At 49.8% G+C, this 27156-nt stretch overlaps 3 protein-coding genes across 14 annotated transcripts in view; 2 read left to right on the top strand and 1 right to left on the bottom strand.

Moving 5' to 3' along the window:
- The window catches only part of Camk2b (calcium/calmodulin dependent protein kinase II beta), a 91233-nt gene extending 86419 nt beyond the window's left edge, over positions 1-4814 (top strand). For all 12 annotated transcript variants that reach the window (XM_076545872.1, XM_076545874.1, XM_076545873.1 and 9 more), the window contains 4 exons: positions 1662-1737; positions 1824-1918; positions 2081-2314; positions 2632-4814. In XM_076545872.1, coding sequence (XP_076401987.1) covers positions 1662-1737; positions 1824-1918; positions 2081-2313 — 404 coding nt within the window. In that variant the 3' untranslated portion in view covers position 2314; positions 2632-4814. The remainder of the gene's footprint in view (positions 1-1661; positions 1738-1823; positions 1919-2080; positions 2315-2631) is intronic.
- A 1807-nt stretch (positions 4815-6621) lies between these two features.
- On the bottom strand, positions 6622-18548 carry Ykt6 (YKT6 vesicular SNARE protein). Its single transcript, XM_006972992.4, has 7 exons — positions 18299-18548; positions 15016-15098; positions 12669-12769; positions 11733-11837; positions 11400-11465; positions 9582-9683; positions 6622-8413 (listed from the first exon to the last, which is right to left on the bottom strand). The coding sequence occupies exons 1-7, from the start codon at positions 18400-18402 to the stop codon at positions 8378-8380; spliced, it is 597 nt and encodes a 198-aa protein (XP_006973054.1). The 5' UTR covers positions 18403-18548; the 3' UTR covers positions 6622-8377.
- A 7352-nt stretch (positions 18549-25900) lies between these two features.
- Positions 25901-27156, top strand: part of Gck (glucokinase) — a 39785-nt gene continuing 38529 nt past the window's right edge. The window contains exon 1 of the mRNA XM_006972990.3: positions 25901-26396. Within this exon, the coding sequence (XP_006973052.1) occupies positions 26352-26396 (45 nt within the window). The 5' untranslated portion in view covers positions 25901-26351. The remainder of the gene's footprint in view (positions 26397-27156) is intronic.

Below are 27156 nucleotides of genomic sequence, written 5' to 3'. Positions count from 1 at the left end.
GTACGTAGGTTAGGAAGGGGAACAGGAAGGAAGGGGGCCCTGGTGCTCATAGCCCACCCACCACCTAGAGCCAGCATTCCGGAGGGACCTAGCGGTTAGAGGGGGTGAGCAACAGAGATGACCTTCCCCTGAGTTTGAAATGGTGATATGATTTAGACTCAAGAACAGAGAAGAAACTGAAGTAAGATAGCACAAGAGAGCTGGCTTAGGACAGGACGTTTTTCCAAGATGGGGGAATCCCATGGGTACACATGCATACACCAACACATGCTCACACAGCATGCATATACACAACACGAGGACACTTCCCATGCATTTCACGAACAAATGTGTATGCATGCATACATGCACACATCTACATGATACTCATATTGACACTCGTGTGTGCCTTCTCATGTACATGTAAATATTCATACTCATAAACTGCATGCGCGTGTACACATTGTGCTGTGGACTCCACATACATTCCATGTGCTCTTACGTGAGTGCACCTAAGTCCCCAAGGGGCCATCCAGCAACTTCTGCAGTCACAGCTCCTGATCACAAGGAGATGCAGATAATCCTTGTGCTGGCACACACCTGGCATCGGTGGGCTTCCTGTGAAGCAGGCAGCCTCTGGGGTGGACTCAGCCCTCCTTCAGGGCACCTGATGGGGTAGGCACCCAGACACCCACTGGCTCCAGAAGCCCTGCCACAGGGTTGTTCTCTGTGCTTTCTTGCTTTAAATTCTTCGGGGTTAAAAGGTTCATCTCAAAGCCAAGGCTCAGGAGAAGCAATGGACCGGAAGGCTGCAGACACGAGGCTGGGTTTTGCTAGGATCAGCTCATAGCCCAGGGCTACAAGCAGGCTAGAGGCTGGGAAACCAAGACAGTGATGAGAAACAACTTGACCTTTCCGAAGAGTCCCAGGCCATCCTTTCATTCAGTCTTTGCTGCCCCCAAACCCACCCCTACTCCTGTCCGAGGAACCTGCAGCCTATGACCACGCCCACTGAGTAAGAGTTGTGGGATGAAGGACGGAGTCTCTAAGTGGAGAAGGCTGTTAGAAGGTGAGGCAGAACAGGCCAGGGGAGAGGCTGAGTGGGAGCCCAGCAGTTATGGCTAGCAGATGCTGGGAGGTGACGGTGGGGCAGGCTTATAACCCTTTCTGCATTTTTTAGACTTTTTTTTTTTTTTTTTTTTTTTTGGTTTTTTGAGACAGGGTTTCTCTGTGTAGTTTTGGTGCTTGTCCTGGATCTCGCTCTGTAGACCAGGCTGGCCTCGAACTCACAGAGATCCTCCTGGCTCTGCCTTTCGAGGGCTGGGATTCAAGGAGTGTGCCACCGCCGCCCGGCTTTAGACATTTTCTAAGCTGGATAGGGTATTTGCTTCTTAAAAGTGCTCTATTTGATGAGAAGCTGTTGCTCGTGGGAATGAGGAAGCCATCGGAGGCATGGGAGGGACCTGTGTGATGAGGACGATGTGGGTACAGGTGCCAGAGACTGGAAAGTCCTTTCTGAAGAGGACAGACCTGAGCCAGGGTGGGAGGCGCTGTGTGGACGCTGCTCGCAGCTCTCAGTTCTCCAAAGCCCCTTCCCTGGGCTCTGCTGGGGTGTGGGGGGGGAGGTATCCAAGGATGGGACAGGCTAGTGTCTAGTGGTCAGCCCTGGTCTCTCCCTGCAGCCCGGAAGCAGGAAATCATCAAGACCACAGAGCAGCTCATCGAGGCAGTCAACAACGGCGACTTTGAGGCCTATGCGTGAGTCTCCCGGGGGGCTGGGGTGGGGGGTTGTGGAGGGTGAGGATGGAGGATGGGTCCCCTCCTCACTTGGGTTTGCCCCCCAGGAAAATCTGTGACCCAGGCCTGACCTCATTTGAGCCTGAAGCTCTGGGCAACCTAGTCGAAGGGATGGATTTCCACAGATTCTACTTCGAGAACCGTGAGTGAGGAAGTCAGGGTGGCCGTGAGGGGGAGACACCATCAGGGGGCTCCCTTAACCCCTCGGTCAGGGGGAGGGCTGTGGCAGCCCCCATGAAGGGGATTCAAGGTGGGAGGGGTCCGTACCCGGTGCTGAGAGTGCGGGATACCTGCCTGTCCACAGTGCTGGCCAAGAACAGCAAGCCGATCCACACCACCATCCTGAACCCGCACGTGCACGTCATCGGGGAGGACGCAGCCTGCATCGCCTACATCCGCCTCACCCAGTACATCGATGGCCAGGGCCGGCCCCGCACCAGCCAGTCCGAGGAGACCCGCGTGTGGCACCGGCGAGATGGCAAGTGGCAGAATGTACATTTCCACTGCTCGGGCGCTCCCGTGGCCCCACTGCAGTGAGGTGAGTGCCGGGGGTGTGGCCGGCCAGTGTGTGGGGTACTCGGACAGGTGAGCTGATGAAGCCCGAGTCTCGTGGGTCGGGGATGGAGTCAGGGATCAGGGTGGGTCCTGAGCGCTGCTCATTGTAACCCTTAGCACCCACGGCAGGGGCTGCTTAGGTAACGGGGTGAGGGTAGCAGCTGCCTCTCCTGGCAGGGCCCTTCCTGAGGGGGCATTAACTTGATGGCTTCCGGCCACGCCCTTTTCCAAGTAGCAAAGGCTTGGGTCCTTAGGGCGGGGGTGATGATCTGAGGAAGGTGACCTGCCCTCCTGTTTCAGAGCTGCGCCTGGTTTCACCGGACAGAGTTGGTGTTTGGAGCCCAGCCGCCTTCGGGCGCCCGGCCTGCCTGTCGCATGTTTGTGTCTGCCTCGTCCCCTCCCCTGGTGCCTGTGTCTGCAGAAAAACAAGACCAGATGTGATTTGTTTTTAAAAATAAGATGACAACAACAACCACACGCAAAAAAACAAAACAAAAAAAAAAAGGAAAAAAAGGAAAAAAAAGAAAAAAAGAAAAAGAAAAAAATTGGCATCGGATGAAATGGAAAAACAAAAAACTAAAGAAAGGAAAAAGCTGTAAAAAAAAAAATCTGGCATTTGTGGGGCCACCCCCCGACCCAAGCTCCACACGTGTCTGTTGCGCTCCTGGCTTTGGGGACCCTCAGGGCGTGAATGTGCCCGTGCTGACCGTGTTAGTCTGTAGGTACCGCACTCACCCCACACCTTGGGCGTCTGCATCCTCCCTCCCATGCATGGGCCCCATGCTAACCTGCCTGTTGTGGTGTCAGGTGTCTTGGGAAGGGCTGGGGGCTGCCTCCTTACCCGCTAGTTGTGCCTGAGAGAGAGTTGCTGCTGTTCCTGCTTCCCGCCGCCGTCCCTCATCCCGTGAAGGGCTGGGTGGGTGCTCCTCTAGCCAAGGACCTACCTTCGCCCCGTGGAGTGTGCCGAAGCTTGTCCTTGAGGTCGTCGTCGGAGAACTTGGGCTCTCGGCTCTGGTTCTTTGGGGAGTGAGGTGTGGAGGTGCTGTCTTGCCTCCAGGCCTCATGCCCGGCAAGGGTTGCTTGAGAAGGCATGTATTGCCTGACCGCCTGGCTATGAAGAGAGCACTGGGCCAGAGGATGGCCTCCTTCCTGTTTGGGGCACTTGACCCTTCCCTGACACCAGCAGCAGAGCAACAACAGTGGCCCACCCCTGGCCTGGGCGGTTCCTTTCTGTGACGTTGGCAGCAGACCCACCAAGGACTGAGGACCTGAAATACCGGACGGGGATGCTGGGAGCAGGCCAGACTGCATCTAGGGTGTTTGCCCACTGAGCTTGGAGTCTGGGTGCTCGAGTCTTGGTTGAATGGTGCAGAATGTGGTAAAGAGGGACCAGATGATGGGTTCTAGGCTCCGGGCAATGCAGGTCCACACAGGTGTTTGATGAAGTTAGGCATGCTCTCCTAACCTGGGCCTAGAGCTGAAGCCAGAGCAGAGCCGGCCAGGGGCACATGCAAGGACAGAATTGGTTAGGGCTGTGTTGTGTGAGGCCCTTCCAGGTGGGCCAGAGACAGCCTGGAGAGAAGGCAGGCTGGGGGTAGAGATGGATGGGCGTGGGGCCTGGAAACCAATGGGTGGAAGGGGGGTCCATTAGGACAGTGTGCTGCCTCCAGGGCCCAGTGGTGTTCCTAGGTGCCGGCTGTTTATTGTGGGTGGCCCTGGCCCTTGGTGATAGACGGGATCACAAGGCTGGAAACATTATGGAGTCAGGCTAGGGAGAAAGGTATGAAGCCGTGTTGGGTGGGAGTGGTCAGGAGCTTTGATTGCAGAAGTCCAAGGGCCTCCACCCCAGTGCTGCCCACTTCAAATTCACATCATTTTCAACCAGGATTTTCTTTATCTTCTACAAATCAAGCCAGGGGAGGGGCATGAAGTGGGGGACGGGACACAGGATCCTAAACTCCAAGGGGACTGTCCACCTACAGACACTCAGTGGATATCACCTTTCATCCACACTGTGCCCAGGACAGCTGTCTCCTACCCATGGACACAGGGTAAACATCTGCCAGGCTCCACTTGAGTGGCCCAAGGCCATGGAGTGGCAGGGCTTGCCACGGACAGTGTGAGGCCCTGTGACCAGCCACCCTGGCATCCTGGGGTCCCCTTTCCTCTCCCCACCCACCTTGTTATCTCCACAAAGCTGCCTGTCTGGGATAATTTGGGGATTTTTTTTTTTCTGGGGACAATTCTTTTGCATGACCCTCTAAAGAGTAGGTCACTCCTGCTCTGCTGGCTAGGTGTTCTCGGGTGGTGGCGTCGGCCGCTGGCCGGTACTGCAGCATGTCACTGCCTGCAGTACTGGCGGCCCTCCTCTTCTTTTTGCTGAGTTCCATTGTCTTTTCTTTCTGAGCCTTGTAGGTGTACAAAATTTATTCTTATTTTGTTCTGTCTCGGGAAACTGCAAATAAAAAAAAAAAAAAAGACAACCTGCTTCAAGTAGAACTGAGTGCTATGTGCTGGGACCCTGCTGGACAATACAGACCCATCTGCTCCCTAGCCTAGACGTGGTCAGAGTGAAGGACATGGGTTCCTAAGCCCCTTCTGGGGATCAGTGAGGCATAGCCTTCTCTTTATCCCTTAGTGCCTCCATCCCCAAAGCCCTGTCCTTGCCCGTCATCCCAGTCACCAGAAGGGTGGCCTCCAGAAAGGGCAGCCACTGTGCAGGGAGGAGTCCCAGGTCCAAGATCCAAGTGTCCTCTTCAGCCACTTTCAAGACCTTCCTATGATGTGTTGACTGTTCTAGACATGAAGTCATGTGTTAAGTACCCCCGACTCTGTTCCCATGGGTTATGTAGACAGCACAGCATTTACATGGTAACCATCATGGGTGGTATTAAGAGGTTTAGCAGAGACGCTCAACCTGGAGCCCAAGTCAGAGATCTTAACCAAGAGCAAAGACACTCCAAGAGTCAGAACAAAGACCATGGCCAGGTGCTGGGGTCTCTGGGCCAACTCCGTCGTGGCTGCAACACAGAGAAGCCCCCTCCCTCCCCAGGCTTTGCATAGGGCAAATCTTCCCTGTAATCTGTGCTGGTCCTGTCCTGTCTTCAAGCTTTGCTCAAAAGCCTGCCAATATGAGCCCCTATACCTCCCGTCCTATCCACTAGGAGCAGGAGGCCCAAGGGGTCCAGAACTGGCCAGCATTCCCAACTACCTCTTCCATCCCAAGCATGTTTTGAGACACGTTCACTTTGTAAAGGAGGCCATTGATGTCTACCTCGTGGTCTCTGTGGGCTACACCCAGGGAGGTGCTTTCAGGTAGATGGGCAGGCAGGCAGTAGGTCTTGAGAGCTCATACAAAGAATCTAGGCCAGTGTCCACAGGTGCAGCAGGGTTCCAGTCACCTATCAGCTGTAATCGGAGGAGCGTTTCCAGGCCAGGCCTCCCTCAGGAAGGCAGCAAGCTGCACAGTGAGCCTCCACCATGCATTATTCCTGAAGCCTTTCTGGGGATGTTGGACAGCAGGGCCGTGATGACAGGGTTTTCAAGGCAGTATCCAGGGGTAACCATCCCATATTGGGCTGAGTACTACAGGCAAGAGGGACACTTCTGAAGAACGTTTCATTCATCATTTCTAAACAGCACTTACTTTGAGCTTAGGCATCTGTCCCCCAGGAAGGTTCAGGTTACTCTGAACTCTCCTAGGTCCACAGACCAGGAAAAGGCAGCACACTGGATCCAGGGCTGCTTGCCCAAGCCACACAGAGGGGTCTGTGACAAGGACATCAAGCACAGGCTGAAAGCCAGGCCTAGTTGACCTTCTGAGACAGAGGCCACAGATACCTCAGGCCACTAATTGCTAGCCACTGGGGCCATTCCAAAACTCAAAAGCACACTCCAGATTTGAATATTCCCATCCTGACCCTCACAAGTTAGCTGTGCGTCTCGGGTCAGGAGTCCTCACAAACCCTGGAAAGCTAGGTGGCTTGGAGCCAGCCTACACTGAATGGGAAACTTGGGCAAAATAAAGCCTCCTTCCCGGGGCTCTATTGCTAAGAGGCAGCTCTCCCAGGCAAATTCTGCAGTGTGCAGAGAACTGGGTTCTGAGATGGCAAGGCTACTCCAGAGCTCCCTCACCTGGTTAACAGCAAACAGGGAAATAGGATTCCTACCAGAACGGCCTGGAGGTTTATCTGGGACAGGATCCTAGTACCTGCAGGAACAAAGTACAGTATCTCCCCACTCCTCGGTGGCTGGGTTGGGGACAGAGCTAAAAGGAACACAAGACAGTACTGGAATTTCAAAAGACAATTTTATTGAGACAGAAACTTTCAAACAGAACAGAGAAATTAGGCATTATTAAAATACACTTTTGCCAAGTGATTTAACATTAGAATAATGGGGGATGGGAAACACATGGCAACTCGATCCATCGCAGGGCGAGGGATACCTTGTAGGACAGCCTTATGTGGGCAAAGGTTACCTCTTTCCTGCAAATGTCTTCCTCCACCCACCCCCATTCTTCCTCAGCACCCTCCAGAGTAAGAAGAGAACCAGGCAGCACTCCAGGCCATTGACTCCACCCTGAGTGCCAGCGAGACTGGACCCGTGCTGTCTGGGGGCCCTGGGCTGGCGAGGTCTATGGCAGCAGAAATGACATGGGCAGGCCGCTCCAGGGCAGAGCCTGAGCCTTTGACTAGCGGAACCCAGAGAAATAGGCAGATACCAGGAAGGAAGGATTTTGGAAGCCATAGCAGACACCCCACCCCTCATGGGCACTCTGAGGGTAGCTCAACAGGCTCGGGGATCATCGGAGTAAGACAGCTCTGGTTCAAAACTCATAGAGGCTAGCGTCCCAGCGGTTGTTTCTGGGGAGACAGGATCTCACGATATACTGTGCACAGCAGAACATGAAGAGGCGATGTGAGACCCAGCACATCCTGGGGTCACCACAGACTGTGCTGGCAGTGGGTGCTAGCTCAGACCAACCCCTCAACCTCCTCCACCCTGCAGCTGTCTCTGACTGGAAAGGGGCTTGTAGGTCAGAGCTGGACAGACCACGGTGAATGCTGGGAATCTTCGGGCTGCTGGCACCTGCCCTGGGACCCACAGGAGAGACTTGCTCAAACATGCGGGCCCCAGGCAGTTGCCAAGACAGTCTTGTAGACACAGAGACCAATAAACCGGCTCCGAGAGATGACAGCCCCCACTACTTTGATCTTGAGGTCCTAAGTCCGACTGCAAGTCAAAGTGAGTGCGCCTCCACACTGGACAGCTGAGGGCACCTGTGTGCTTCTCCCCTGAAGATGGACACTACCAGCTGACCCTCCCAACACCAGAACAGCCCCAGTCTGAACAGTCTGCTGGCTGATAGAACCACAACTTACACATCTTGCCCTTCTCAGCCCATTCTAAGGACCTCTCACAAGCCATCTTTGTGTTACTGGATAAAGGTACTTAGGATGGGCCCTGTCCCTGGCAGATGCCAATTCTAGCAGACAGGCAAACCGAATAGGGGAGACCCAGTGACCACTGCCTTTCACAGTCCTGATGCTGGTCATGGTGAGCTTCCCCCAACCCCCACAGTGCAAAAGAGTAGAATTCCGGAGTGTTCCAACTCTGCCTACCCAGCCCTATCACCCGAGACTCCCTCCCCCCACCCCACTCACTGGAGAGTTAATATTATTAATGCACAAATGAAATCCTAAGTCATACCAAGGATCAGGAAAAAGATTCCTTCCCATAGAGCCTTCCAGGGTTAGCTGAGAATAAGCCCTTCAGCACCTATAAGAGCCACTTAGGAGTTTATGGTTTCATTTTCTCAACATTACATCTTTGAGGACCTCAGATTCTTTCCCAAAGTCACAAGCACACATATGAACGTCAATGTTCCCACCCTTAAGTCATCCCCTTCACTCCTCTTGAGAACTTCAAAATAAAAACAGCCAGTCAGCCTGGCTCCAGGTCTTCTTCTAGGGTATCGCTTCATCTTCAGGGGCTGTAGTTCTGATGTGACATGACGATCCAGCGCCTGCCTCTGTGGGCTACATCACATGATTGCACAGCATGAGTTTTGTTTCCGGGCCTTGAAAGAAAGAAGGAAAAAAAAGGAGGATGAAGGGCGCTAAGGAGGGCTGGTGGTCTACAGGGTGCTGAGAAGGGCTGGCGGGCGCGGGTATGGAGTTCCGCTGAGGCAATCAGACAGAGAAAGCAAAGCCAACTTGGCCCTCGAGGCTTCAAAGCAAGCTGCCCACAGCGACACTGCCTCCATTGCTAGTCCAGGCTCCTTACATTTCTTCACACCCCGCTAATGCTCTCAATGAATCTAGAAAGTTCCTGCTGTCAGACCAGGTGTAAGCAACAGAAGCAGCAATGGGAACTGGATGGCCTGAGGGTCTATCTCATGCTATCAGACGGCCCTGACGGTGTTTCTTTCTGGAGTATGGTCTTTCAGAGAAGAAACATGGCTCTGGCTCACGTTTGTAGGGCTGCTATTGTACCTGTTCTTGCTTTCTGATCAAAGACCACCCTCCTAGCCCTACTGGTCATCTTCCTCCAATATGCAACTCAATGTAAATATGCATGGGCAGATTCGTCTCCACTACTATCCCACAATGGGCCAAGAATACAATGTTGGGGCTGGGGAGATGGCTCAGCAGTTAAGAGCACTGGCTGCTCTTCCAGGAGATAAGGGTTCAATTCCCATCACCCACATGGCAGCTCACAACTATCTCTAACGCCAGTTTCAAGGAATTCTATGTCCTCTTCTGGCCTCTATGGGCTTCAGGCATTTATGTAGTATACATATATGCATGCAGGCAAAACACCCACACACATTAAACGAAACAGAACAACACAATGTTCACAATTGGAAATTTAAGTAATGCCTGGAGAGAAACTCAGTCAGCAGGAGGAGCCCTGCAATGAGAGAGAAATTCGTCAGAGAACTAATGCATTTAGAAAGGTGAGCTGCTGGCTTCTTAAGGACTAATGCCTAACTGCTCTGCCAACAAGGGAGTCAGAATGGGAAGGGGGTGCTGCTGCCTCTTGAACCCAGCCAGGCAGAGCCTTAGTCAAGTAGAAGAGTGCCTGAGTGTAAGCTGCCAATCACTGGGCTGAAGCACTTGCTTTAGGCTCCCACATCCCAAGGAGCGGTACCCAAATCCTATCTTGGTTAAGTGGAGGGCCAGAGAAACACGCTGCAATCGCTGTGTGGGAGGGGCTACCCCGGAGGGCCAGGCAGCGTTACTCACAGTTTTATAGAAGGCTTTCGACTGTGTTCCCAGTACTTCTGATTTGGAGACCAAGTCATCAAGCTTCTCGCCTCGCTCTAACAAAGACTCCATGGTGTTATGCTGGACAAAAGAGAGAAGAGAACTCTTGGCTCTGCTCAGTTAAGTGGCTGCTGACAACAGGCCCTTATGGAAGCTGAGTGGCTAGAACCCCCTCCTCGGGGCCCCTCCCAGCAGACACCAGTAAGCACTGGGACACAGTCCCAGAAGATACCTCCAGTCGAGTCAATAGCACAGGCAGGGCCTGGGGCTGTCCCAATATTTTTCCCAGCACAGATTCAGGCAAGCACTGCTCTAGGAGAGCTTGTATTTGTACTTGCGTGCTGTAAGCACACACGTGCAGAGGTTTCCATGTGAAGAGAAAGACATATGTGAGTACCACACAACTGTACTAGGATGGACAGTGGCTATCCAAAATTCACATCCACCCAGAACCTCTGGCTGTGACCTTCTTCGGAAATAAGGTCTCTGCAGGTGTCATCAGTTAAGGTGTGGTGGCGATGGATTAGAGTGGCCACAGCCACCTCTTCATCACGACAGAAACGGAGCCCCCAGAGAAGACTGTGGCGACCACAGGAGGACTAAGGCACGGCAAGCACGGCCAGCAGCCGTCTGAAACCAGAGGAAGGCCTAGAGAGACCCTGTTCACACGGCCCCAGAGGGAAGCAGCCTGCGCAAACCTCACTATCAGACCTGCAGCCTCCTGAGGGAGAACGCCCTTCTGCTGTGTGCAGTCATACAGCCACAGGAAACTAACACAGTGACAAAGCTGTGTCACCTGCCAGGAGCCAGGCAGCTACCAAGCACTTGAGGTGAGACAGGTCCTAGCATGTTCTTCATGTGCAAACACAGCAGCTTTCAAGACTCAGGCTCAGTATGCAAACCACTTCACTAGGAGGGCCGGAGAGATGGCTCAGAGGTAAAGAGCACTGGCTCTCTTCCAGAGGACCTGGGTTCGATTCCCAGCACCCACGTGGCAGCTCACAACCATATCTAACTCTAGTCCCAGGTGATTCAATATCTTCTTCTGGCATCCAAGGCACTGCACAAATATTGTGGCAGGCATAACATGCAGGCAAAAACACCCTTACATATAAAATAAAAAATAAAGAAAAAAGTTATAAAAGGAAACACATTAGTGAATTTTTTATTCTGAAGATAGGGTGGAAAGATTTTGGATATTCTAGATTAAATAACATTAAATTTCAATGTTTCCTTTTGTTATTTAAAAATATGGCTCCTTCAAAATTCAGAATTACAGACACAAATCATATACACGATAGATTATGTGCCTACTGGCAGCACCATGACAGGAAACACTGGTCCCTGGGGTGAGCTTTAGTCTGTCGGCACTACAATCCTTGCCTTGGGGAAAGAGGAGGAGAGACAGAGCCCTCCTCACAAGAGCAGTGGTCCTGCTGCCTGGCTCATACTCAAGAGCAGCTCATTTCCTTCCCAGACAGCTACTGCCAGGCAGCTGCACACTTGTGTGCATTGGTATCGACTGAGGAATTATCCTAATTGTCCTTTATTCCTGCACACCGCTGAGCAATTCATGGAACCTGACATGTTAGCCGAAGGCTGGGAATAGAGCTCACTGCAGAAGCTCACCTGGCAGCAGACACTAGGCTCACACGGACTCCCAGCTTGTAGAGGTGCTGGGAACTAAGGTGGGGTACACAGAGAGTGATGAAGTTTCCTGGAGCAGGCTGTGACTATCATAATAAAAATGGACTCTGTTTGGTCAGCGGCACGTTTCCTCTCCACCTTCCTGCTTACCAGAATGATTTTGGTCTCATCCAGTTCAGCTTGTACTTTACTCATGGGATCAGCTTCTCGGGGGTTCTAGGAACCAAAACAAAAGCAAGACTAAGTAAGTATAGAGTCATTGCCTATAAACAAAATCAAACTAAGGAAGCTGAACAAACTCTCACAATAAAAAGGCTTAGGACAGAGAAATCGAAAGCCTGTCTAGAGCTATATTTCTAAGTCTGAAAGTATTTCTCTGTGCTTTTTTCACCTGTACATCAGCCTTGAACTATCATGGTTACTGACCTTGCCCAGATCATAGAGCTTCTGGGCAGTGTCTAGAAGACGTTTCTTTAAACTCACCTGGTATCTACTAAGGTGACTATCCAGGGCTGTGTACTGGATTGTAGCAGGTGATCCTACTGGCCAGTCTATCCTATCGACCTGCTTGGAGAATTCATCTAGTACCTGTAAAACAAAGGAGACGCAACACATCTCCCACCATGGTCCCAGCACCTTCAGTGACCCAGCTTCACCAACAGCACTCATCCCAAATGAGGCTCCTAGGCTCCCCAGGGTACAAGGCCATCTAATGGCAAGAGAATAGTCTAGGTTCAAGTTCCTCTTTTCAAATGTTTAGTCTAGAAACAAAAGGAAAGTGTGCCCAGCCTAGGGTAAACTTCACCTCGAGAATGAAGAAAGTATTCTCATTTTATACTAGTTTTAAACTAGGCCTCTAGTTTTCCAAAGTAATTCTTCAAGAAAGTGATCTAGGTTCTTTGGATGTAAGCAACCACCAGAATCCATGCACCCAGAAGTGTTTAATTCAATGAGGAACAGGACAAGGCAGCTTCTGCCTCCAAGTTTACAAGTAGAAGTTATTGGGTACTAAATACCACAGAGTGGGTGGGAATGGGTATGGTGTGCTGGCACATGCTTTTAACCTCGGTACTCAGGAGACAGAGACAGGTGGAACCCTGAGTTTGAGGCCAACTTGGTCTACATTATGAGTTCTAAGCCAGGCAGGGCTACATAGTAAGACCCTGTCTCAAAAACAAAGCAACAATAAACTCCATGAAGCCACTGACCTACACCAGGGAGAGAGCTACATGAAGGGCAGAGTTAGCACCAAGGAGGAAATATAGAAATATATATAGGTAGGGGTTTCAAGTGTCTCCTGGTTTGGGTGGGAATGATGGCTGAAAATGTGGCCTCCGGACCAGTCATCTGTGTGCTTCAGGTACCAGGTCTACCATGCTCCATACTTGGCATCTCAGTCTAGTCCAACAACACACTCACCTTCTCCAGCAAGGTAAAGGCCACTCTGGAAGGATATTCGCTGTCAGCAATGACCACACCTGCAAGACTGTCACTCCGGACGTAGACATGGCAAAGATACTCTAAGGAGACAAGAGATCTCACATGTGGCTACTGACAGTTTTGAATCTGCCAATGCATCATCATGCTAGCTGCTGCGTTCTAGTCAAACAAAGCCACTCTGAAACCACTGTGAAACTCAACTGCGCTGAGTAGGGAGGCCTACTGAAAGGCTCCTACCACAGTTCTATGGGCCATACCCAGGAGCTGACTAACACCCTACGTTCCCTGAGATGTGTGTGTAATGAGATCAAAATGAGCTGCCAGGGATGGAAAACACACCAGAGGCAATGTCCCTCAGAGCAATTCCAGATCACTGCCTTTAGCTCAGGCCTGGCCTGGCTAAGTCTTAGCAATTTATGGCCCTCTGAGGCTCTGTGCTGTTCCTAAATTGAGGGTACATCAGGCAAGACAAGCTACTTCTACTTTCTTAAAATAATTTCTTAAGAGTAGGTGAGAAGCAGAAAATTACCTCCGAGGGCTTCAATCTTCAATCTCCTGTAATAAGACATGGTTTGACCTACTCCAGCCTGTGGTGGATGGCTAAGAGGAACTGTCTAGAAAAAAATTAGCAAGTCCTGGCTGAGGTCTCTAGTGTTACTGCACTACAGTTGTCATATGATTAAATGGAATGGTTTACAAAAAGCCTCTGCAAAATAATCACAGTCCACAGACTGTTGAGTTTCATCGCTTTGAAAGGTTTCAGAGATAAAATGGCTAACCACATCCCCAGAATAAGAGAACCAAGGATGAGAGCTTACAAATAACAACCTCCACGTTCTAAGGATCTGGCCCAGAAGATTATTATATTATCCAGTATTAAACAGAAAGAAAAACAAAAGAGGGAAAGATTTTAAGTCCCAGGAATCAGAGAAGGGCAGAGATCAACAAGAACAGAGAGGAGGTGAGATGGAGAATAACCATCTTATTTTGTATCCATTCCCAAATAAGAAAGAACCAAACATGGAGTCAGTTTCCATAGAAACTGAGGAGCTTGCCAGTGTGAGGAACAGTCCTTAAGTGATAAAACCAGGAGGGCAGACAGTATAAAGGAGCGACTACAGAGACACAACCATGAGGCCTTTTCATTTCTGTGACAGTCACAGCACAGACATCATTATGGAGAATATATGGTCAGTATCGCTGACTGCATCTGTGTCTGTGACTCTATCATCAATTCAGGAACTCTCCTAGGGCCACCACCTATGTGAGGTTGTTGTATTAGTTAGGGTTTCTATTGCTGCAATGAAACACCATGACCATAAAGCAAGTTGGGAAGAAAAGGGTTTATTTGACTTATACTTTCAGATCATAGTCCATCATCGGAGGAAGTCAGAACAAGAACTCAGGCAGGCAGAGAACCTGGAGCCAGGAGCTGATGCACAGGGCATGGAGGGGAGCTCCTCACTGGCTTGCTTCCCCTGGCTTGCTCAGCCCACCTTTTTATAGAACTCAAGACCACCAGGCCAGGGATGGCTCCTCCGACCATGGGCTGGGCCCTCCCCCATTGATCACTAATTGAGAAAATGCCTTACAGCTGGGTCTCATGGAGGCCTTTCCTCAGCTGAGGCTCCCTCGTCTCTGATGACTCTACAGCTTGTGTCAAGTTGACACAAAATCAGCCAGCACAGTCGTCTTTGTTTATGCCTGATGAAATTCATGTAACTTCAAATGTTTGTGAAATGTGTGAGTCTAAAATAAATGCCCCAAACTGATATCCAAAATCAGAATTATGAAATAAAGGAAAGATTTTGCTAAAAAAAAAAAACCCAAAAAACTTAAGGAACACAGCACACAGTATTACCTCACAAGTGCTAGCTAGAAATCCTCTTTTGAAGTATCTGCAACTCTGGGAGGAAAAGCAGAATGGGAAGGCTGCTGAGGCCCCAGAGAATCAGTCCCTGTCACCTCCCAGACTATGGGAAAGCTGCTGAGGGCCCAGAGACTCAGTTCCTATCACCTCTCAGCCTATGGGAAGGCTGCTGGCCCAAGAGAATCGGTCCCTGTCACCTCTCAGCCTACAGGCTGTGTCCAGTGAGTCTCATCTTCACTGAGTACAAGCTATGCAAGTACAGCTGCACAGCAAGTTTTGTGCAGTGAGCCTGGACGTCAACATTGGGTTCAGAATTCTGGACAAATAGGAGGAGGAGAGGAAACGGGGTAGCAGAGGACTACAGGCCTGGGAGCAATCCCGTGGTGCAGGTAGCACCCTGTGCTGCTTACGGGGTGACAGCCAGGCCGGCACTCAGAAGGCGGTGAGTCCTCTTACCTTGTTCCTTGACAGAGGCTCTGCTGCCTTTTGCCGAGCGTTCCACAATCAGCTGACTTGTAAAGGTCATGAATTCCTGAACACTGGGGAACACAAACATATGTATAACCTTCTTTCAAGTCACATTGCCCCAACACAATGGAAAGAGACCTCTGAAGTTAAGGAGACAGTCATTGCCTCTTAGTTTTATTTCATTCCCTCCTAACTTTAGAAACAATAATAAACACATTGTATATGAACATAAATGCATATACCACTATTCAAGTCATATCTGTGTACCAACCACTTCCAGAAAGCTCAGACATTTTCTTTAGGCTACGGTCAATTTAACATTTCAATCAAAACATGATTTGGGGTCCAGTGATTTGGCTCTCTAGATACAAGTACCTACTGTCAAGTCTGACAACCTGAGTTTGATCCCTGTAACTCACATAGTGGAAGGAGAGAAATGACTTTCCCAAGTTGTTCTGACCTCCGTAAGCATCCCGTGCGCGCGCGCGCACACACACAATAAAAATGTGACTGAAATTTTTTAAAAAGCCAACATGCTCGGGACCTAGTGGAAAGCAGAAAGCAGCTCCTGTACTAGCTTCCAAGAAGCAGGATAAATACACACTGCTCTAGAAAAACACCAGTGGCAAAAATGGTCAGGCAGAAGCACACCAGTTAGTGCTGTGGCCACAGAATAGCCCTGGCTGGGAATGCCACAGACCTACACACTGGGCGAGAGCTTGGTCAGGTCTGCTGATGCCCCGAGCACTGGGAAAGAACAGCTTAGTCAAGGAAAGAAGTGGAAACAGCTCATAAAGCTGTAACAGACGTTTGTTATGGGCCCAAAGGAAAGCTGTAGACCTGGCCAGAATGGAAGAATTTCAGATGGTCCAGCCAGAGGACAGATGAGAAACCTTCAACTGGAGATGCATGAAAAAGGGCAGCTAGCCCTCAGTAAAAGGGTTGTTTGTTGGTGTTTTGAGGCAGGGTCTATGTAGCCCTGGTTGTCCTGGAACTCTTACATAGACCAGGCTGAGAGGTCCACCTGCCTCTGCCTCTTGAGTGCTGAGATCAAAGGTGTGCACCACCATACCTTGCTGCAGTACAGGACTCTTAACTGAAATATCTGAAGATCTAACTCAGAGATTCAAGACTTACTAAGTGTCAGGCAAATTACTGTGCTGACCTCAGTAGTAAAATCAAGTCTGGTGTGATAGTTAAAACGAGTTAATATATAAAAAGCACCTGGCACCTTGCCTGGCACACAATACACTATTATTATCATGAGGGAATGGCATGGTCAAAATAACCACAAAAAATACTCTTTAAATTTTTTCTTAAATTCTCAAGAAAGCCTTCGCAATAAAACTAAAAAGACTAAAATATTTAGAGCAGGGGTACAGTCCCGTGATTAGGAAGAAGCGCATTAATTGTGAGAGATTATTCAAAGACTTCAGTAATCATGTTGACATGAAAGATGAAAATGAGGGGTCTCACTAGATCGGAACATGTGTCTCTCTGTGTCACGGCTAGTCATCTGAGACTAGCTAATGTAAGGACGCCAAAGAATAAAACAGAGGTACAGTGAAAGCTCTGAGACTCCTTTCATACAAATAGAAAGGGAAAAAATTAAAAGATCAGAGCCAAGTTGGCACCAAAGCTTCCATCAGAGAAAAACACTGTCAAGAACAGAACAGAGGCCAGGGAACATAAAGTAGAGAGGCAGGAAGAACTAGAAGGAGCCAAGAGATGACACAGTGATTCCACTTCTGGGAAAACGCACCACAGAAAACTGTGAGCGGGGTCTCTGTGTGTGTATTCATATGGGTGCACACCTACGTGCAGGTGCCTGGGCACACATGGCACCATTCCTCAGAGGCTATCCGCCTTCGATGAGGCTGGCTTGGCACTCACCAAGTAGGCTAGGCTGGAGGGCCAGTCATTATGCCCTGACCCCCATCATCTGGTCTCTGCTTCCCTGCCAGCTTTGGAAGCACAAGCATGTGCCCCAACACCCGGCTATTTTGTTTTTCAATGTGAGCATGAGAGACCAGACTCAGGCCCTCATTCAGCAAGCACGATCCTGAATGAGGTAATTCCCCAGCTCAAGCTATCTTCCAGCCCCTTGCTGACGTTATTCACATAGCCTCAATGTGCAGCGACTCATGTCCATCAGCAGACAGATGCATAAGCAAAACAGGGTTTACATAAAACCCAATGTTGTATAGACTTTAAAAGGAAGAAAATGTTGGTATCTGCAGCAACATAGATGAACCTTGGGGCCATTCTGCTAAATAAAATCAGTGAGACACAAGAAGACAAACAAACAGTATATGATTCCACTTATATCAAGTCTTTGGAATGGTCAAGATCAGAGACAGAACCCAGAAAGGCAGATTTCCCCAGGCTTTGGGGCAAAATGACCACAGGTCCTATCCTGTTGGGTCCTTCTCCTTTTATATCTGAATCACTCTGCCCACTCCCGCAAATGGACTGGGTGTCTGTGGCACTTCCAATTAAAGCACATCAGACCCCTTTAAAAGCCAGTAAGCCCTACAACTTCAATGCTTCCTTCCAAATCAAAAGTGTGGACCCTTCCTGATCACCAGGGCCTAAACACTAAGAAACAGAAGATGAGTTTGACTTCTAGCTGAGCCCGACGCCCAGTCCTTAAGGAATCAGTGCCTTCAGTCATAAAAAGAATGCCTCCATACCTCTCGCACAGGTTGTCGGAAAGGGCTCTGACCAGCGGTTCTCAACATGTGGGTGGCAACCCCATCGACCACCCTCTATTTCCAAAAATATTTACATTACTATTCACAACAGTAGAAAAACTACAGTCATGAAATAGCAAGGAAAATAACATTATGTTGCGGGGGGGGCGGGGGGGGGGGCGGGGCGGGGAATGGTTCATCACAACCTGAAGAACTCTATCAAGGGGTCGCAGCGTTAGGAAGGCTGAGAACCACCGGCTGTAACCAACTACAAAGGTGGCTGTTAAGGTACCAAACACTCTGGTTAAATCACAGGGTGCGAGGTGGTAGTCAACATACTTATTTCTGGGTCTCGATCTCCTACCTCCCAACATTCGGCAGGGAACCTGGTCCTCCGCACGATTTGCAAGTCTTCTTTCTAATCTTTCCACAGCAGGGCAATACTGTGGGGTGGCAGGGCCTTTGCCAGGGATGCTGGCTCCTCCTCCTCCTCCTCCTCGGGCACAGCCCGCCGCCCTCCCGGACCCGACCCCGACCCCAGGCCTCCCGGTCCGGCCCCCCGGGCCCGGCCCACTCACCTGGACCTCTGGAAGAAACTGAAGGAAGACACGTCGTACGCGGCTTTGAGCAGCACCGCTTTGGGCTCGCTTTTGTAAAGGACGCTGAGGCTGTACAGCTTCATGGCGCCGCACCTTCGGGCCGCCGGCCGGACCCCAGAGCCGCTCCCAGGAGCGCGGCCGCCGTCCTCCAGAACAGCCGCGGCCGGCTGCTGACGGGGCCGCGCCGGCTTCTTCCTCCTGGCTTGGGGGGGGTCCACTTCCGGTTCCGGTCGCGGGTTGCGCTTGACGCGCTACGGAGGCCGGAAGACAGAGCAGGCGCGTGCGCGTGCGTGCCTCGGAGAGGCGGGACGCGGCCCGGTCTGCGGAGATCGGTGCCAGGAGGAGCGGTCTCCGCCTGCGTGGCAGTGATTTGGTGCGTTCCCTTCCGGGCTGTGGCGTGGGCCCTGACTGGCGATCCTAGACAGTGCCGCGCCGTGCCGTGCCGTCGCTTTTACCTCCTCGCCCGGTAGAATGGCAGCCCATCCCTGTCCCTGCGCTCTACTTCTCGGTACACCTTACAAGTCACAGCACCAGGCTAACCAACCCTCTTCCCTGCGTATCCCCAAAACAGAGGAGTAAAAGAAAATGTCCTCAATCCCTTCCGTTGCAATAATAGACATCAGAAACGTCACTGGCGGTGGCCAGGCCCAGCAACTCCTGATACGGGCACACTTGTTCGACCAGCCAAGCGGCCAGATGCTGTCATCCGGCCCCCTTCACCTGCACGGACACAGTGGCTCTGCAGGCGGCAGATGAGAACCATTTCTGTAGAAAATCTCTTCACCTAAAATTATACAAAATGACCAGGAGGACAGTGGGTGGGTGCAAACCACATCGCAGAGAGAGATTCAGGAAATGGTTAGTAAGAGGCAGAGCTGGGGTTCAACCGTGAATCCTAAAACGCTCAACAAACTCCCTTGCAGCCCACCTCCACTCCTGGCGCTCAGCCTCCCTTGGCTCCGGGAAGTCTCATCTGATCATATGCAAATTTCCCAAGCCACGCTTGTTAATGTATTGAGAAGGATACTTGTCTTCCACTCCATTTCCCCAGCTGTTACCCAACTTGAATTCAGCCCCAGTACTCCCATTCCACAAAAGTGAGGGTTCTCCCCTCACCATCTGTTAAACTTGAAAAATATCCTTTTTGTAGACGTGTTGCTAAAAACGATAAAGTATAATATTCCAAGCCCTACTCATAGCAGATGTTTAACAACGATGATTATTTGCATTGTTATCTATGTTCAATTAAGAAAGAAAGAAAGAAAGAAAGAAAGAAAGAAAGGAAGGAAGGAAGGAAGGAAGGAAGGAAGGAAGGAAGGAAGGAAGGAAGGAAGGAAGGAAGGAAGAGAAAAAGAAAGAGAAAGCAAGACGAGCTTATGATAGGTTAAAGGTGCCCTACAGGCTGTTGGAAGCAGAGATTTAAAGACAGGCTAAGATCTGAGCAAGATCTATAGATTAGATAATAGCATTGCTGCTCTGGTCATAAAGGGAAATTCTCTGGTTTTTTTAGTCTTTAATTTCTTTATTTTTTTTGACTCCGTGGTAACTCAGTAGAGAGTTGTTCAGTTTCCCAGAGTTTGTAGGCTCTCTGTTGTTGAAATATAGCTTTAATTCATGGTGGTCTGATAAGATACAGGGGATTATTTCAATTTTCTTGTATCTGTTGAGACTTGTTGTGACTGAGTATGTGGTCAATTTAGGTTCTCTGGTTTTATGAATAGAAATAAATGAACATCATGTATACAACTTATTCATGAAGAGCTCATATGCATATATACATATAAATACCTACACGTAGTTATATCTACATATATATCTATATACATGTGTATATGTATGAGTGCATATGAACATATACATATATATGCCTGTATTGGGGTTCTCTAAAGGAACAGAACTGATAGAATAAATATACATCTATTAAAAGAGGATTTATTAGATTGGCTTCAGGATGCTGTACAAGTAGTCCAGCAGTGGCTGTCTCACACTGGAGAGGCCAAGAATCTGGTAGTTGCTCAGTCCATGAGACTGGATGTCTCAGCAGACTCAATCTAGTGTTGAAAGTCGGGAAGATTCCTGGTGTCTTAGGTAGGGTTTCTATTGCTGCAATGAAACACCATGACTGAAAAGCAAGTTGAGGAGGAATGGGTTTATTTGGCTTACACTTCCACATTGCTGTTCATCACTGAAGGAAGTCAGGTCAGGAACTCAGACAGGGCAGGAGCTGATGCAGAAGCCATGAAGGGGTGCTGCTTATTGGCTTGCTTCCAATGACTTGCTCAGCCTTTTTTTTTTTTTTTTTAAGATTTACTTATTTATTTATTATGTATACAACGTTCTGTCTGCCTGCAGGCCAGAAGAGAGCATCAGATCTCGTAAATGGTTGTGAGCCACCATGTGGTTGCTGGCACTTGAACTCAGGGCCTCTGGAAGAACAGCCTGTGCTCTTAACCTCTGAGTCATCTCTCCAGCCCTCAGCCTTCTTTCTTATAGAACCCAGGACCACCAGCCCAGGGATAGCATCACCCACCATGCCCCCGCCCCTTGATCACTAAATGAGAAAATGCCTTACAGCTGGATCTCATGGAGGCATTTCCTCAACTGAGGCGCCTTCCCTTCTAAGGACTCTAGCTTGTGCCAAGTTGACATGCATAACTAGCCAATACACCTGGAGAGACTGGTCTTCAGCCTCCATTTGAATTCCTAAGAATTTGGTTCTAATATAGGTGAAGGGATGCTACAGCAACAGAGTGGTAGCCAGCAGGCAAAAAGCAAAGTTTCCTTCTTCCATGACTTTCTATCGGGATTACTACCAGCCGGTACTGCACAGATTTAGGGTGGATGCTTCATTTAATTTGCTCAAGAAAATCCCTCACACAAGTGCCCAGTAGTTTGTGTTTTAAATTGATTTCAGACACAGTCAAGTTCACAACCAAGGTTACTCATCACAATGCCAAAGACAAAGCAAATACAGTAGAGAAGATTTAGGGATCCGGATGAAGAGTATCTAGAAGCTCCTGCACTGTCCTTGTCGTGGTTCAGGAGACCCGGGAATGTGGGGAGAGAAGAGCTTGCAAGGGTGAATCACTGAGACAATCGTCAGCTGCGGGGTGGTTTAGCTCTGTGTCCAGTCTCCCCCTGAGTCCTGAGATGCTGAAGAAAAGCCCCTTTGCAGGGCAGGAGAGATGGCTCAGTGAGTAAAGGCATCTGCTGCAAGCCTGACGACTCGAGTTTGATCCTCAGCACCCACACGGTAGAAGGAGAGAACCAAGTCCCCCAAGTTACCTTCTCACTTTCGCATGCACACAGTAACATACATGCCAATCCCCTGCATAATCAACATGTATGCATGCACACTAACACATATAATAATATTATTATAGAAAATAACATAATGAAAATTTTAAGATTTTTTTTAATGTGTATGACTGTTATTCGAATTCTTTTATTTGATTTTGTTTTTCAAGATAGGGTTTCTCTGTACAATAGTTCTGGCTGTCCTGGAACTTGCTTTGTAGACCAGGCTGGCCTCGACCTCACAGAGGTCCACCTGCCTCCGCCTCCCAAGTGCTGGGATTAAAGGTGTGAGTCACCGCCCGGCTGCACCACCACTGCCTGGCATGTTATTTTTTGCATATATGTGCATGTGCCACGTGTATGCATGGTGCCCATGGTGGCCAGAAGAGGGCATCCCATCATTCGATTCCCTGGAATTAGAATTACAGGTGATTATTCGCTACCATGTGGGTGCTGGGAACCAAACCCAGGTCCTCTGCAAGAGCAGCCAGTGCTCTTAAGCACTGAGCCGTCTCTCCAGATCCTAATTTTATTTTACTTTTTTGTTTTTTTCTTGACAGGGTTTCTCTGTGTACTTTTGGTGCCTGTCCTGGATCTCACTTTGTAGACCAGGCTGCCCTTGAACTCACAGAGATCTGCCTGCCTCTGCCTCCTAAGTGCTAGGATTAAAGGTGTGCGCCACCGCCACCCGGCTCAGATCCTATGAGATACCCCTTCCATGTAAACATGTCTGTTGATGCTATACTTGCTCAGGTCTTGTTTAGGCAGCCATATTGTTTAGATATCATGGGTAAAACTTCCTTATCATTTCTAAGAGACACAATCTCACAGCAACCCCACCCCTCACAGTGTGAGGCAGGAGCCCTCTGGATGGTTAGTGTCGGTGTGATGAGGTCTGGTCTGGTGCAGGAGTAGATGCTCTTGACTAGCTCAGGATTGGGCCAGCCAGGCCTTGTGGATCAGTGGCATCCATAGCCCAGGCTACAGTTTCCTTGTAGGGACTCTTCCTTTGTGACTGTTGCTATGGGTGTTGCCAGGGTTGGGTTGGTGTGCCTACCTCCGAGGGCATACCTCTTTGTCTTGCCTTTCCTCTGTATACTGCCGTTCTCAGGTGGGACCCACGCCCACCCACCGAGGCTGAGGGAAATCTGGGCAGGCTCTGGAGCAGGAGTAGCCCCTGAAGGCTCTCCTGACTGCTCCTCCATTTCTCTGAAGCTCGCCTTCCACTTCCGGTGTCGTGCTGACCACAGCCGCCAAGCATCACGGATAGGAGAAGCAAGCTGCCTCACACTGCACAAAAAGCCGCCCTGGGATCTGTGAGAGTAGTAGGAAGCCAGAACAAGAGGAACGCCACCAGAATGCCGGATACTCCTGACACAGTCACAGAGTGACCAGTTGTTAAATAGGCAGTTTGAAAAGTTTGGGGCTGGGGTTGCCGTGCACAGATTTGATAACGAACACAAATCCTCGGCAGACCCTGACCCTGGGAACATCACTCCCCTAACCCGTCACTGGAACGTCCCAGTTTCCACTGGGTTCTCCAGACAGCAGAGTAGACATGATCTGCCACATATTTTTATTTCTGCCACTGGCTGTGTCAGGACAAAGGAAGGGCAGGGATGAGACCGTACTTGGCAAGACTAGACTTCCACACATGGCCATGCATTCCCATTTCAAATGTCTGGCATTTGTCCAGTACATTTAGTCCTCAGCCAGGGAAGGCAGTCCCTAGGACAAATAGAGCTTTGGGAAAGCCCCTGCAGGGAAGGCAGTCTGTAAATCCCAGACTCACTAACTCAGAAAGCTCCTATATGGTTGGTTCATCTGTCTGTGTCTTCCTTGGCTGTTGGTTATCAAATCTGTGCACAGAGAGAGAAGACTTGCTTAGCATGAATGAGGTCCTGGGTTCTATCCCTAGCACACACCACCTGACCATCATGGTCTCTGGCACAGGGAATCCAGGATGGACATCATCCTGGGTGGCCCAAGTGAGGAAGGCACACTAGTGGTGGCTTGTGACGCTCAAAACACACAAGAAGGGTTTTCCAGGTCAAATCTACAGCCTGTTTGCTCAGCCAAGGTCATGGGAAAGCCAGGAAATCTACCAAAAGAACAGTGTCAGCTACAGGATTTGGCAGCTCCCACGTGGAGGAGAAGCCGAGGCACATGGTTTCATGCAAGAGGTGTCTCATAGGCACCCCCCCTTAAAAAAGAGCTACAAGCAGCTCAGGAATGCTGAGAGCAGGAGAAACAGGATTCCCTTTTATGAACCCCCAATGGGTTATCCAATACCAAGCGGTCAGCCCTGAAATCATAAAAACAAAGTAACCTTAACCAGACTGAACAGGCTGTAGTTATATATTTATGCATATATATAAAAAACAATAACAAAGAAGAAAGGTCATGCATTAGAGAGGAAGAAAGGTGGGGGTAGGGGCATGAAAGGGGTTGGAGGGGAGAGAAGGGGGAAATTATGCAATTATCCTTTAATTTCAAAAAATCAAAAATAAAATAAAATATTAGAATGGAAGGTGGAAGATCAATTTTAGTTTTACAGCTTGGGAATGGAAAAGGCTTTCTTTAACAAACAGAAATCCTTCAGATAAGAAGAGGCTGGAATTCATGAAAGTGGATACTTCTGTATGATGCAAGACACCATTAGTCAAGTTGTAAATTTAACAGCAAACTGTGAATTTTAGATGGAATATAAAAATTGTTCCCACAGCTAATAGGTAGAAAACAGGTCAATAACAACATAGTTAATTGAACAAGTAATCCTTAAAAAATTGAGAGGCCTAGCAAGTTGGATGAGGAGAAGATGGTTTTATGTGTGTGAAAAAAGATGCACTTGAATGAACATGCCCTCATTTTGTACACTTAATACACGTGCTAATAAATACTTTCAAAAGAGGAAACGCTAGGGCTGGAGAGACAGCGCAGTGGTTAAGAGCACACACTGCGCTTCCATGGGCCCTGAGTTCAATTCCCAGCACCCACATCAGACATCTCACAACTGGCCGAAACTCCAGCTCTAGGGGATCTGGTACCACTGGCCTTCATAGGCACCTGTACCCACTGCACACACTCACACAGTGACACACACACAATGAAAGAGAAGAAACACAAGAATCAATAGACACATAAGAAGAGAGCCGTCACTTCACAGTTCAAACAGCAACGAGAAGACAGAAAAACCACCGAGATTTATCTTCTCAGTGATTGCTGACAATGTAGTCAGACTCCTACTGTTGGCAGAAGTATTAATAGATGGGTAAATCTGCTTGAAAAGGTCATGTGGTCCTAGCTGCCAAAAATGTAAGATGCATACATCCTTTGAACCAGAGGTTTGCTTCTACAAACCATCAATGACAAACCACTCATACATATTTACTCAGGCAAAATGCCAAGATTTCTATTCCAGCCTTCCCGAAAACTGAAAAACTGAAACTGTCAGTGGAAGTTGATTTCAAAATACAGTATCCAGAAAGTTCTACCTACCATTCTAGCTCACTCCCCCCCACCATTGAGTTTCAGAACAGTAGTGGCTCAGGTCAGGGGTTGGGAGCCACCCCATTTAATGAAACAGTCACTAGCCACACTGACTGTTTGAAAAAGGCCAGGCCTGATTGAGAAGGGCTGTAAGTGTGAAATGCACACAAGACCTCAGAGTTCTGGATCAGAAACTCTGCCTTTTGCTCCAGACCACTGGCACAGATTGAATTCTCAGCCTGAACCCTGGCTTCCAGTTCCATTGCCTAGATCTTCCCACTGCAGAGGCCAGCTTCACTAGGAACATCTGGGCTGTGGTCGTGAACATCTGTGGTGCAGTTATACCCTGGGCTGGGGCTTCCTGGGCTACAAACCCACACAGTCACATGGGCCTCCGTTTTAGCAGTGTAGACCCAGCTGGGTTTGTGTGGCTCAGGCCCGCCATCCAGTTCAGGTTTTAGAACAGGAAAGGAAAGCAGCAGGAAACTCCTAGCAGTTCCTAGTACACACAGTCAGGCTGGCAGCCGGGAAAGGCCGAGTCTTCTCCTCTGTCTGGTTCTCGGACACAGGCTCCTTAGTAAGTGTGACAGGCACTGACCTGGGAACTAAGCAGGTGGTAATGTCTACCAGGCCGGCAGTCACTGTGGTGACAGAGCGACAGAGTGGTCACCATGGTGACGGGAGTAGAAGCCTTTGGCCATCAGTCCCAGTTTTCTGCATGGTAGCTCTAATGACAGAATGGTCACCATAGAAACCACAGGCCCTCTCAAGAGCACAGAGGCCCTGGCAGGAGAAATCTACTCCACACCTGGTAGGAACAGAAGCACCAACTCTAACGGAGCCCAGAGAAGAAAGCCAGGGCGTGAGGGACACAGTTACCTGTCACCTCGTTCCTCAAAAGCCATCCCCAAGCCACTGGAGGGAGAGACCTTTTCTGCTGAGTCTGTCTGGAGGCCCTCCCAGCTCAGCACCACTGGAATCAAGTCCATCAACACTGAGGACATTTCCCTGGAACCACATGGCTCCTCCTGGAGAACGCCGGGCCTGAGGTGGCCTCGGTGGGGAGGGGTCCAGAAGGGAACATGAAAAGGAGGAAACTGTGACTTCAACCAGCTGAGGCGGACTGCACTCTCCGAGGCCTAGTGCTGGCTGTGACTGTGTGGGAGAATCCTGGGCTAGGTCCGCTTTGGAGACCTGGTGCGGAACACTGAGGGGTCCCAGCTCCCCCGGGCTGGCAGCTGCTCAGATGCTGGATGACAGAATCAGGATGGAGGCCCCCAAGAAGGAAAAGGTATCTACCTCATTTTAGAAGCGTCCGTTTGCACGTCTCCAACACTCAGAGGCTTGACTGCCACCTCTGAGGGTCTGCATCTCAGAATTGGTTTTTGTGTACAGGATCTTTAAGAAAGATGTGGCTGGGAGCATTTGTGGGGCAGAGAGATCTCTGGTTCCTAGACTGGCGTTGTGACCCAGGAGTGGCGCCGCACAGAGATCTGGGAAGCAGTCTGCTGAGAGACTCTGAGGTGGGGAGAGCCTATGGGGTGTTGGGGTGTTGGGGTGAGATGAACCTACTACCTAATTTTGAGGTAGTACTGAACAGTCACCAAAAGTCAAAGGCCTCCTCCTCCCCCTCCCCCTCCTCCTCTTTCTCCTCCTCCTTGCTGGAAGCAATTCACCAGGGGCCTGAGGGCGGCTGCTCCATGTTGAAAAGCATAGGGTAGTCCCTTTCTCCAACAACAGAGAGTTCCAGATGTCAGTGCTGGCCCTGGGCTGAGCAGTGAGCAAGGAGAGAGATGAGGACCGGACATGTTTGCTATGAAACATGAATGGAGAACCCACTCCTGTCTCCCATTCGGGAGATGACAGGATTCCCATTCTGAAGTGAGCAGGATTCAGTCGTTTGGGGCATGGTTTCCCCCGGCTTCTCTCCTCTTTGTGTGAAATGGCAAGGTCAGCATAAACACCCCTTAGCCTGCTTCTGGCAGAGCCGATGATGTTAGAAGAAAAACAACCAGCCAGCCAGCCTGAGTGAGAGGACCCGCACCGTTCAG

Source organism: Peromyscus maniculatus, chromosome 10 (genome assembly GCF_049852395.1).
Source record: "Peromyscus maniculatus bairdii isolate BWxNUB_F1_BW_parent chromosome 10, HU_Pman_BW_mat_3.1, whole genome shotgun sequence".
In the NCBI taxonomy this organism is placed as follows: domain Eukaryota; kingdom Metazoa; phylum Chordata; class Mammalia; order Rodentia; family Cricetidae; genus Peromyscus; species Peromyscus maniculatus.
The sequence above is the reverse complement of the archived record's forward strand: the minus strand, read 5'-3'. Positions and strand labels throughout refer to the sequence as shown.

Coding starts and splice junctions, on each gene's coding strand:
- Ykt6 (XM_006972992.4), bottom strand. CDS start 18,402: ATGAAGCTGTACAGCCTCAGCGTCCTTTACAAAAGCGAGCCCAAAGCG. Junction 12,770..15,015: donor AGCCTCTGTCAAGGAACAAG/GTAAGAGGACTC, acceptor TTGTCTCCTTAG/AGTATCTTTGCCATGTCTAC. Junction 11,466..11,732: donor GTCACCTTAGTAGATACCAG/GTGAGTTTAAAG, acceptor TTTGGTTCCTAG/AACCCCCGAGAAGCTGATCC.